Source organism: Vipera ursinii (assembly GCF_947247035.1).
Source record: "Vipera ursinii genome assembly, chromosome: 4".
NCBI classification, from domain to species: Eukaryota; Metazoa; Chordata; class Lepidosauria; order Squamata; family Viperidae; genus Vipera; species Vipera ursinii.
In genome coordinates, this window is record NC_139514.1 from 20,399,817 (window position 1) to 20,412,678 (window position 12,862).

The window sequence follows — 12,862 nt, forward strand, 5'->3', positions numbered from 1 at the left end:
ACCTGAGACAGGATGTCATCTCCTGAAGCTGTTTTAAACTCATCTTGCTTTCCAATTATTTTCTGAAGCTAAAACGAAAATATGTATTTATTATCTTCTATTTTTTTCTGAGTGAGATCAGGACATCCCCACAGCATAAACAGAACATTTAATGAGGTTACAAAGATTGAGGCCTCCTTTATTTATTATGAAAGTCTCTGTGTAGAAAATCTTCCATACGAGAACACTAAACAAGCATAGAATGTATAAATTATATATGAATTACAAAGTAAATGTAATGTGTGTGACAGGAAGCCCAAGTATAGAACTATCACACTGATGGAAGGAGAGGGGTAGGAAGGAATATTTTATTCCAGGATTTTCCATGAAGGAATATGATCACAAGAAAAACTGCTCACTCATTGAAATTAGTTCTTTAAACCCACAGAAAGTTATCTGTACATTCGTCATTTCCAAAGATTATAGATTCAAACTTTGTTTGAATAATCCCTGTTTGTGTTTTCCCCAGCCTTGATTATCCTCCTTAACCCAGAGAACCAGTCCACAGTCCACACCATTTGGGAAGGTCCCGATTCTTTGGAGTTGTAGGAGTGTGTTTATTAAGCAAATGATGGAAAGAACTAGTTGCCCAATGACCTTCTTACAAAACTATTAAAATACATACAGAAATATATCGAAAGTTGAAGCAGGGCAGCACAGCATCAGAGAAAAGTAAAATCAGATAAATGCTTTTTATATACCATTGATTTATCTCAAAGTTAAATGAGAGCTTACACAGAGAGGGCACGAATTCTCCCCCAGTTCAAATTTTTCTTCAGACAGTTTACTAAGCAGCCTTATGAAGCTTAATTTCTCTTTTGCTTATTCTTCCTGTCTGAAGTATAGAAAAATACTATCAATTTGACTAGGAAAATTAACTGGCAAGCCACATTCCTGTGCATGCAGGAAATATTTCTCTACCCCTGCCATTTCTAGATAAAGACTCTCAGGCAGTAGCAGTGGGAAAGGCCTTCACTAGATACCATGGACATCAACTCTAAATTAAAACAGCCACTACTGAATAAAAATGACCTCACTTTGTAGATTGCAACTTTTAACAATGTATTGAAATAGTGCCTTTTAAACATTCTGAAGAGTCAAAACACTGATATGTGTTTGATACAAGCTGTGTTTTCTTTTAAAAAGCCAAACGATTGAATAATCATGACTACCTATACAGTAAAAACAGGTTTTAGATTCAAAAGTTTTCTATCAAAAGCCGCATTTGCTTATTGTTTTATGTCCTAAAGTAATCATCCAGCAGACTCCTGGCAGGATTTTTTTTTTTGGGGGGGGGGTAAAGCATTTCTCAGCAATTTTATCATGTGTGCAAAAAGAAATTGAGTACAGTGTAGCACGGCTAAGCCCCCCTACCTTTCAAAGATGATAACACCAGTCCTCAAATGGATAGCAAAAATAAAAACATAAAATTTATTATTTATGATAGCAACAAAGATAGAAACAGAAAGTGCAGGATTGAAAGGTGCTTAGAAGTGCTTATGTTTATCATTGTGAGAGAAGGAACATATGACCTCCTTTCTAAATGATAAAAATGAACTCTACTTACATCTCCCCCAGGTAGTCCTTGACTTACGACTGTTCATTTGCAATTTGCAACCTTTTTTTGATGATTTCCACTAGAAAATGTCTGTTGCGAAAGCTGGATTCACTTAACTATGTGATTCACTTAATGACCATAGTAAAAATGGTTGTAAAATCACTCCAATCACATGGTGACTCGACTTACAACTGCAGCAACGTATGGGCTGCAATTTTGGTACCAATTATGGTCACAAGTTGAGGACTACCTATACTTTATAAACCTTAAAAATGTACCTTTGATTCCTCACATCCTGTGTTAAAAGAAATTCTGACAGGTTAGGTTTGAAAAAGCAGTATCTTCCTAAATTTGTTTTTGTTATTCAGCTTTTTAGTCACTTCCAGCTCTTTGTGATCTGATGGATATCATATTGCCTGTCAGTAAAGGCTCCTTTTGAATTCTTGTGAGATCATGGTTGTGTTATAGTATTTAGTGCTTTATTCATTTATCACATTTATATCCTGCACAATTCAAATAATTTTTTACCAGTTTGCATGACAAATTTAAACACAGACAAATTTAAAACATCCATAGTAAAAATTAAAACCTTGGCTTTTGTCAGCCTCTTTTTGATTGTTTTCAATTTTTCCAAGAGTCAGGGTTTCATTCTTTACATTATATGTCCAAAATGTTTAAGTTTTAGGTTCATTATTAGTTCTTCTGGTGAGATCTGTTTTATTTCATCTAATATCGAAATACTTGTTCTTCTTGCTATGCAAGTTATTCTTTCCAAGTTTTTTCCAAGTTATTCTTTCCAAGTTTTCCCCCCCAGCTTTTCTGATGATCCTACTTTCTTATCCACATGATAAAACTGGGAAAACAATGCCCCTGACAATATATAGCTTTGTTCTCAGTTAGATGTATCTGCACTTTGTCGAGATCTATCACAGTCCTTCTCCCAAGGAGCAAATGTCTTTTTATTTACCATAGTTACCATCATTATGAGTTTCTGAATTAGGAAGATAAAGTCTGTTATTACTTCAGCTTTTTCCCACTTGTTTACAGTACATGGCAATGATTGTTTATATAATTTTAAGTTTTATTTTCTAAATATTGAGTGGTAACCTGGCTGTGGCAGTCTTTGCTCACCTTCACCAGGCGACTCCTTAAGTCTCCCTCATTTCTAATCATCTGAGGTTGCTGATGTTCCTCCTAACAATTTTAATTCCAACGTCTATTTCTTCTACTTTAGCATTTGTCATGATATACTATACATACAATGTTGAATAAACAAGATGACATACAACTCCAATACATCTCTTTTCTAATATGAAATATTTAGTTAACCCATATTCCATTCAAACTGATAGTCATCATGTAAAATCAATAGGCAAACGAGGTTACTTGGCACACTCTTACTTTTAAGGGCTATCCATAATTGTCATTTAAACAGTCCCAAATCTTGCCTCTGTCATTATCCATAGGATGTTAGCTATGTCCCACTAGGACAAGCTGGTCCTGTTAGTCTCAGCAGACAGGCCTACTTTGGATCCTGTCGGTCAAAGAACTCTGACTATCAGGATCCAGAAGAAGAGCCTTCTCTTTTGCAGCACCTGCCCTTTGGAATATCTTACCCTCTAAAGTAAGATCTGCCCCCACCATCCTATCCTTCCGCAGGAGCTTAAAGACCTGGCTCTGCCAGTTGGCCTGGGGACCAGATGAGGGAATTCCATGATGGAGGTGGCTGCTAAATTAATGGCAGACTTCACACACCTCACCCCCACTCTCTGCTCTCCACCCATCCATCTTTTTGCTTATCATACTGATTTATTATTCTCATTGTGTTCCTTTGTCCTTGTTTTATTTTATTGTTCTCTTATTTTACTTCTGTTCTGTCTATACTCTTTTCATTTTTCTTCCTTTTCATTACCATAAGCTGCGTGGTGTGATAGGCAAATAAATTTAACAACAAACAGAGAAAAAAAATCACAAATATGATCTTAGCTATGCGATCTTTTGAATCCTGCTTGTACTTTTGGCAGTACTCATTCCATTTATTGGTGAATTCTGGACTGGAAAATCTGGAACATTATCTTACTTACATATGAAATGAGCACACAAGTAACTGTTTTGCCCCAAAATATAATACTAAACACTGCACATCAATAAATAAATGAAAGTAGAAGGGCATGTTTGACATACATTTATTATCACCTCAGAAAAAATACACTCTGGTTTATAGCTAAGATAATATTCATGACTTAGCATTCATGAACTTCAAAAAACAGAGGAAGAAATGCTTAATATGGCTCTGTGTGGCTCTGATGCCCTTCAAAGGGGTTGGACTCAAATCCCACAACCCCCCAGCCGCCAAGAGCCACTGATCAGTTGTTTAAAACCATACCTTAGAGAATTCTTTTTTCTCTACTTGTTCATTGCCATCTGCATCCAACATTTTAAAAGCAATACGAAATCCAGTCTGTGGTTCTACAATAAATAATAGATGTGTTCAAAAAAACCTTCACATGTAAGTGATACTGTCTACTACCCTATAAATAGACCCCTGCTTCCAGATTTACATAACATAAATTTGTGTATTTTAACAGTTACGATAATGAACCAGGACCAGGGAGACCCATGTTCAAGGCTATCCTAAACTACGGATATTCAATGGGTGACTTATGATCATTCACACACTCTCATACCAACCTACTCTCAGAGATTGTTTTTGTGGGAAAAATTGGATGTAGGATTTTATGGATGCAATCTCAAGCTCTTGGAGCAAAGATGGGTATAAATTTATCAAATAAACAGGTGGGTGTGAAGCAATTTTTAAAACCATTTCTAGATTTGCTAGCAGAGAGTATTGAGTATTTACAAAACCAAGTATCACAAAATGAAAGATTTACCAATTTGGTTGCTATTTTTAAAAACACACATTACAAATTCTATACATAATGTGGGAGTGCCCTAAATTAGAGTTTGTGTTACTAAAAAGAAGTCCAGCAAATCAAAATTTGGAAAATCAAATAGATATTGTTTCAATTGAACCAATGTAACGGCATTAAGATCCTCTAAGAATGCCCAAAGAACGTCAGGGAAAATGAAATATTCATTTAAGCTTTTACATACACACCCACAACCACCTACCCACCCACACATACACAAACAAGGTATCTACAGTCTATTGCTTAGGCCTTAGGGTACAAAGCCATAATGATTTAGAATGGCCACTGAATTTTATTAAGTTGACATTTTGAATCAGTAACACTGTATATGGGGCCTATTAGTTTATTAGAGAATAAAGCAAAATGATAAAGCAGTGAAACAAACCATCTGCTGCAACAGGTTGATAAGGAGGCAGCCCTATAGAAGGCATAGGAGCGCCGTGCAGCTCACTAGATGACATTCTTATCTGATATGAGGCAGGTTTAATGGTATGCATTTATAAAATAAGGGAGGTTCAAAGAAAAGCCCCCCACACTCCCATTTCATTACGCAGACAATATTTTTAGGATGAGAGTATCAAATATTCACATTGGCTGTTAACAGAAATTACATTTGGGTGTTGGCCATAAAAATAACATTTGACTTTATCAAAATAGTAACAGCCCATATTTTTTCTTAAATCATCATGGGAGGCAGATGCCAAGACAGACAAACTCTACCAAAAACTATTCAACCAGAGAGATGAATCCTTAGGACTCTAAGTAGGCTTCAGCCTTCATCTTTCCTCGATTGACTTGGAAATGCTGCTAGCAATTTTGAGAGTTATACTACTTCTGAACCATTTGGAAAGAAGCTGGTGCTTACTCTCTTCCAACTGTTCCCATGATCTGGGAAGATGCTAACAGGTGGAATGGAAAATTGTGTATTTGAACACTGACATCCCTAAACACATTTTCTCCCGCTCTCTCCAGGCTTGGGAAGGTCTTTTCAAGGAACAGGGAAGAGACAGAAAGGGACCATGCGGATATGCAAAATGAAATTTAATCCTGCCACGAAGGGGTTGCTTCATAGGAAAATGGAATCATGACTCAAGTATGTATTATTCCCCAAAGAGGAATTTTGTACAATCATACTGCAGGTTTGCTAACTTGACTTGGCAATAATTACCCATGTCTAAGATGCACTCAGAATGATTGATTGATTGATTGGATTTCTAGGCTGCCCATCTCCCTCAAGAAATCCCTGCAAGATCAGCTACCCTTGAAACGCACCCAGGAGCTTTTTTTAGTATAAAGTAGCAATTGTTGGTTGTTTTCTGGATGCAGTTTAAGATTTTGATCTTTAAAGCACTGAACAACTTGAGGCCTAGATATCTCAAGGATCCATCACTTATGAACTTGTCTAAACATTAAAGTAAGCAGGTAAGGCAAGCTTAAGATGCCTTCACTTTCTAAGGACCTGTAGTAAGTCTTTTTCTGTATTTCTCTCTATCCGTGTGACCAATTATTTTTCTAAGTTCATATCTTTATCAGCTGAGCTTTAACTGGATCATATGAGTAAAATAAGCTAATAATAGCAATTAATATTTATTTAAATTATGAAATACAGACACCAACAAAATACTTACTTGTGAGTATTGTCAGCAAAAAGAGGTACTCTGTGTAGGAAATCAATCCTGAAATATAAGATTGAAAGGTTAGTTTTGTAGTCTTCAGCATACCAATGTGCTTTGTTTATAGTACTCCTTGCGCAGTTAGATTCCTTTATAAAAGCTCTTTAGTTTAATGCTCTTTACCTATTAAAAAAAAGCAATATCAATTAGTTTTCAGGAAAATCAGATTTTTCTGCCCCATTCTACTGCTGTACAATTCCCATCATGCTGATGTCTTATTAAAAGACTTGGTTTATTTGAAATTAATAGAAAGTCTCAGTGTTTACACAAAGAATGAATAAATTAAGTGTGCTTTGTCATATTTAGTATTTGGGAGGAGGCCTACTCTAATGTTGCTCTGAGGGATCAAAGTATTTCATCCTTTGGCTGTCTTCTAAATGTGAAGACCAGATTTTCTTTAAGTCTCAGGGGGAATAGAGCAACACAAAGCTGGCAAGCTGCTAGATTGCACTGATAGAACTGCTGGGCATGGAGCCAGGAACAGGCTCTTAAAAAAATTAAAAACCTGAACACATCCTTTCTACAAGGTGAAAGTGTCTTTTCTTTCCCCTTTTGAAGGAAAATTCCAACATTTCCCTTTGAAAGGCCTACTGAAGAGCCTGAACAAACACAAGATGCAATTGTCAAAATACCAACATGCCAGCTAAAGATAGAGAAGTATATAAAGTGTATGGGTTAAAGAAAAGAATTTGAAGCATCCCCCCAGTAAGAGCACTTTTAGAATTTTTTTTAAAAAAAGATCTTTTATAAATAATACACACACAAAGACAAGCTACGTTTAACATGCAAACAAAAAACTCATCCTGCATAATGGAAGAAATGTTGAAAGTAAATGTTTGAATTGTACCATCCACTGGAAAGTTATTTCTGTGATTTACATTTAGACAAGGAGATTCCCCCTCCCCCAATATATACACTCTTAGACTATCTACATTAAATAATTCCTATGAATGGATTCTGCTAGTGATAGTTCATAACTGATGTAAAATAAGTATCTAACCTTTACATAATACATTGTTACGTTAATTCAAGGATGCATAAAACTTAAACCCATTAAGTCAGAAAGATTACAGGATAAATATTAAGAGTTTTACTGCAACCATTAACAGCACACTGTGGGATAAATTGCTTTCTAAGGCTATGGAGAATGTTTTTTATTCTGTTTTGAAAAAGTGCTTCAGAGCTAGGAGGAATGTGTGTGTAGTATCAGTTGGAACTCATTAAAGTAGCTGCGTCTATATTCAACATTGTTAGCTACGATAGTTTCTGCTGCAGCAACAGAATAGATGAAGCTACTTCAACAAACAACTGATAGGTGCTGCATTTGCACTTGTGTACAGTCAAATCCAAACCTCTGCATTGTTTTTACTGTTTTTTTTCCATCTAATTCAGAGTACTCATCTATCAATGATTTCTCACTTATATCAGTTTATAGTTTCATAACAAACTTTCTACTAGCACTGAGAAGGTGCTTTTTCTAAACCTTTCCCCATAATACTGATATCATTTCAGGATCTGCAATTTTATGGATGGGATAGATTTCTTGGGACTGCAGACATCTATGAAACTTCAAAGGAAAACAGCAAGATGAACAAAATTGAAAGCATCTCGCAGAGTTTCTTCAAGTCTACCTGTATCTCTAGTGCTCTTAGTTCACTTTGGATTTTCATCCAATTTTGTATCCTAACCATTATTTAGGTACCTCATCCAGCTACAATTTACAATCAGTCCTATTTCAGAGAAATGGAAATGAAAGCTGATGGGATTTTGACCACTGCTGAGATGGAATTGGAACTCATACCTCAGTTCAAGCCTAGCACTCCCAGGACTATGGTGCAAATAGATTTAACAAAAAGTACAATTGTAGTAAAAAAAAGACTGATACTTTACCTCGGACATATATTATGAACTTCTGGAATGGTGCACCCCAAAGGTTAGCATTAGCACATGACCTAAACCTGATATTAAGGGATACCTACACAGCACTTGGCAGAAGATTTAACTTCAAAGCTTATTCATTTAGTCTTTCTTTATTTCATCTATAAAGTTATGTATGGAAGCACAAATTAGAAATATGGACGCTAGCAGAGACAAAACATGCTTGTTCCCCATTAAATTGGAGTAAAAGGCACAATGTTGGTCTACCTGCAGGTTAGGAATTGTAGCTTAGACATACCTAAGATTCATGATTTTTTTTTTATAGTATTAGGAACAAATCTATTGTCCTCCTTTTGACCTCACTCCCCATTCCCTCAAAGAATGGAAACAGAAAAAAGACTGAGTATATTTTATTATTAGCTATTAAATTTCTATTTATTAAATTTCTATTTATTAAATTTCTATTATTAGCTATTAAATTTCAAATTTCCCCTGCAAGTATACACATGTACATGAATGTATTAATTCAGTACTGAGTATGTTGTTAGCTGCGAAGTCGTGTCCGACCCATCGCGACCCTATGGACAACATTCCTCTAGGCCTTCCTGTCCTCTACCATCTTCTGGAGTCCATTTAAGCTCACGCCTACTGCTTCAGTGACTCCATCCAGCCACCTCATTCTCTGTCGTCCCTTTCTTCTATTGCCCTTGATCTTTCCCAGCATTAGGCTCTTCTCCAGTGAGTCCTTCCTTCTCATTAGGTGGCCAAAGTACTTGAGTTTTAGCTTCAGGATCTGGCCTTCTAAAGAGCAGTCAGGATTGATCTCCTCTAGGACTGACCGGTTTGATCGCCTTGCAGTCCAAGGGACTCGCAGGAGTCTTCTCCAGCACCAGAGTTCAAAGGCTTCAATTCTTTGGCGCTCAGCCTTTCTTATGGTCCAACTTTCACTGCCATACATTGCAACTGGGAAGACCATAGCCTTGACTATACGCACTTTTGTTGACAGGGTGATGGCTCTGCTTTTTAGTGTGCTGTCTAGATTTGCCATGGCTTTCCTCCCCAGGAGCAAGCGTCTTTTAATTTCTTGGCTACAGTCCCCATCTGCAGTGATCTTGGAGCCCAGGAAAATAAAATCTGTCACTACCTCCATTTCTTCCCCATCTATTTGCCAGGAATTGAGAGGGCCAGATGCCATGATCTTGGTTTTCTTAATGTTAAGTTTCAACCCAGGTTTTGCACTCTCCTTCTTCACCTGCAACAAGAGGCTCTTTAGTTCTTCTTCACTTTCTGCCATTAGAGTGGTATCATCTGCGTATCTTAGGTTGTTGATATTTCTTCCGGCAATCTTAATTCCAACTTTTGATTCATCTAGCCCTGCCTTTCTCATGATGTGCTCTGCATATAAGTTAAATAGGCAGGGCGACAGTATACAGCCTTGCCGGACTCCTTTCCCAATTTTGAACCAATCAGTGGTTCCGTGTCCAGTTCTCACTGTTGCTTCTTGACCCGCATATAGGTTTCTCAAGAGACAAATAAGATGGTCTGGTACTCCCATCTCTTTAAGAACTTGCCACAGTTTGTTATGATCCACACAATCAAAGGCTTTAGCATAGTCAATGAAGCAGAAGTAGATGTTTTTCTGGAACTCCCTAGCTTTCTCCATGATCCAGCGTATGTTGGCAATTTGATCTCTAGTTCCTCTGCCTCTTCGAAATCCTGCCTGTACTTCTGGTAGTTCTCGATCCACATATTGCTGAAGTCTAGCTTGTAGGATTTTAAGCATGACTTTACTAGCATGAGAAATGAGTGCAATAGTGCGATAGTTTGAACATTCTTTGGCACTGCCTTTATTTGGAATTGGAATGTAAACTGATCTTTTCCAATCCTGAGGCCACTGTTGAGTTTTCCAAATTTGCTGGCAAATTGAGTGTAGCACTTTTACTGCATTGTCTTTTAAGATTTTGAATAGCTCAGCTGGAATACTGTCACTTCCACTAGCTTTGTTGTTGCTCAGCTTTTCTAAGGCCCACTTCACTTCACATTCTAGGATGTCTGGCTCGAGGTCAGTGACCACCTCATTGTGATTATCAGGGACGTTAAGCTCATTCTTGTATAGTTCTTCTGTGTAATTTTGCCACCTCTTCTTAATCTCTTCTGCCTCTGTTAGGTCCCTGCCATTTTGGTCCTTTATCATGCCCATTTTTGCATTAAACGTTCCCTTCATTTCTCCAATTTTCTTGAAAAGATCTCTGGTCCTCCCTATTCTATTGTTTTCTTCTATTTCTTTGCACTGTTCATTTAAGAAGGCATTCTTATCTCTTCTAGCTATTCTCTGGAATTCTGCATTCAATTGGGTGTATCTTTCTTTTTCTCCCTTGCCTTTCGCTTCCCTCCTTTCCTCAGCTATTTGCAAAGCTTCCTCAGACAGCCATTTTGCTTTCTTGCATTTCTTTTCCTTTGGGATGGTTTTGGTTGCTACCTGTTGTACAATGTCGCGAACCTCTGTCCATAGTTCTTCAGGCACTCTGTCTATCAGATCTAATTCCTTAAATCTATTTGTCACCTCTACTGTATATTCAACAGGGATATGATTTAATTCATACCTGAGTGGCCTAGTGCTTTTCCCTACTTTCTTTAGTTTAAGCCTAAACATTGCAAGGAGAAGCTCATGGTCTGAGCCACAGTCAGCTCCTGGTCTTGTTTTTACTGACTGTATAGAGCTTCTCCATCTTTGGCTGCAGAGCATATAGTCAATCTGATTTCTGTGTTGACCATCTGGTGATGTCCATGTGTAGAGCCGTCTCTTGGGTTGTTGGAAAAGAGTGTTTGCTATGACCATCGTATTCTCTTGACAGAATTCTATCAGCCTGTGCCCTGCTTCATTTTGCACTCCAAGGCCAAACTTGCCTGTTATTCCAGTTATCTTTTGGCTTCCTACTTTAGCATTCCAATCCCCCATTATGATAAGAACATCATTTTTTGGTGTTAGTTCTATAAGGTGCTGTAGTGCTTCATAGAACTGGTCAATTTCATCCTCTTCAGCACTGGTGGTTGGGGCATAGACTTGGACTACTGTGATATTGAATGGTTTGCCTTGGATTCGAACTGAGATCATTCTGTCATTTTGAGGATTGTATCCCAGTATTGCTTTTCCTACTCTTTTATTGACTATGAAGGCTACTCCATTTCTTCTGAAGGATTCTTGCCCACAGTAGTATACCTGATGGTCATCTGAATTAAATTCACCCATTCCTGTCCATTTTAGTTCGCTGATACCTAAGATGTCGATGTTTAGTCTTGTCATCTCTTGTTTGACCACGTCCAGCTTTCCTTGATTCATGGATCTTACATTCCAGGTTCCTATGGAGAAAAAATCTTTACAGCATCGGACTTTCCTTTCACCACCAGACACATCCACAGCTGAGCGTCCTTTCGGCTTTGGCCCAGTCGCTTCATTCTTTCTGGCGCTACTAGTACTAGCCCTCTGCTCTTCCCCAGTAGCATATTGGACGCCTTCCGACCTGAGGGGCTCATCTTCCGGCGTCATATCGTTTTGCCTTTTGGTACTGTCCATAGGGTTTTCATGGCAAAGATACTGGAGTGGGTTGCCATTTCCTTCTCCAGTGGATCACGTTTTGTCAGAACTCTCTGCTATGACCTGTCCGTCTTGGGTGGCCCTGCACGGCATAGCTCATAGCTTCATTGAATTACACAAGCCCCTTTGCCACGACAAGGCAGTAATCCATGAAGGGGGTACTGAGTATACGTTCCACTATATTTTTGGGTCTATGTCATGGATAATTCATGAGCTATTAGACTAATGAAAACTACTCAGGTCATCCCCATTATTATTTTAGCTGAGTCATACTTTCTTGCAATTCCTATTATAAATGTTGTTATTCAAAAACTCTTTTCTGTGCTATCACTTCCATTAAACATACGGTACACAACGTATGAGCATAGGTGTCAAATCTTAAATACCACAAAACCATATTGCCATATTTTGGAGATCAAATGCACTTAGATATCTTCTATTGCTTCCTATTCAAACAAGGAAAAGAAATGAACTCAATTTGTTTGTTTAGATTTGGCTGTTTATGTGCCATTAATTTGGTGCTGACTCTTAGCAACCACATAGAGTTTTCTCAAAGAAACTAATGTAATGGGCAGTGACAAGAGCCCTAAGGAAGAGGAGAAAGAGCAGCAGCCAAAGCAACAGTTGGATAAGAGCAGAGGTCTTCAAACTTGGCCCTTTTATGACTTGTGGACTTCAACTCCCAGAATTCCTCAGCCAGCATGTGCTGGCTGAGGAATTCTGGGAGTTGAAGTCCACAAGTCATAAAACGGCCAAGTTTGAAGACCCTGGACAAAAGAAATCTCAGCCTAAAACAGGAATGGAATTTGAGAAAGCGTCTCAGACCTGGTTTTCTGTAGGGCAAAGGCAGGTAGTGGGGAGGCACAGTCCGTTTTAGTATTCATATCTTTGCTGTTCAAGTTTGGTTCATTCCAAAGGGCTCACAGCTACGACTTAGGAAGCCTAAATAATCCCATGGTTTTGCAGTGTACTGTCAAACTGAATTGTGCGTTCTCTCTCTCTCTCTCTCTCTCTCTCTCTCTCTCTCCCCTCCCCCCTCTCTCACACACACCCCTTTTTCAGATCTGTATTTCTGGAACTAAAATAGAGTTTAATTTAGCAGCCTAGACATCAAGCACAAATTTCCACATACTGAAATCTCAAGAAAAAAGATTTTAATATTAATTCCATCAATAATCTAAACTGTTAC

The 12,862-nt window shown here is 37.9% G+C and overlaps 1 protein-coding gene across 5 annotated transcripts in view; it reads right to left on the bottom strand.

The window, feature by feature from the left end:
- Positions 1–12,862, bottom strand: part of MICU2 (mitochondrial calcium uptake 2) — a 71,245-nt gene that overhangs the window by 25,562 nt on the left and 32,821 nt on the right. For all 5 annotated transcript variants that reach the window (XR_014492375.1, XR_014492376.1, XR_014492377.1 and 2 more), the window contains exons 5-7: positions 6,156–6,203; positions 3,984–4,066; positions 3–68 (exon numbers count right to left, since the gene is read on the bottom strand). Coding sequence is in view for 2 of the 5 variants with exons in the window: in XM_083361538.1 (XP_083217664.1) it covers positions 3–68; positions 3,984–4,066; positions 6,156–6,203 (197 nt within the window). In the remaining 3 variants the exon portion in view is untranslated. The remainder of the gene's footprint in view (positions 1–2; positions 69–3,983; positions 4,067–6,155; positions 6,204–12,862) is intronic.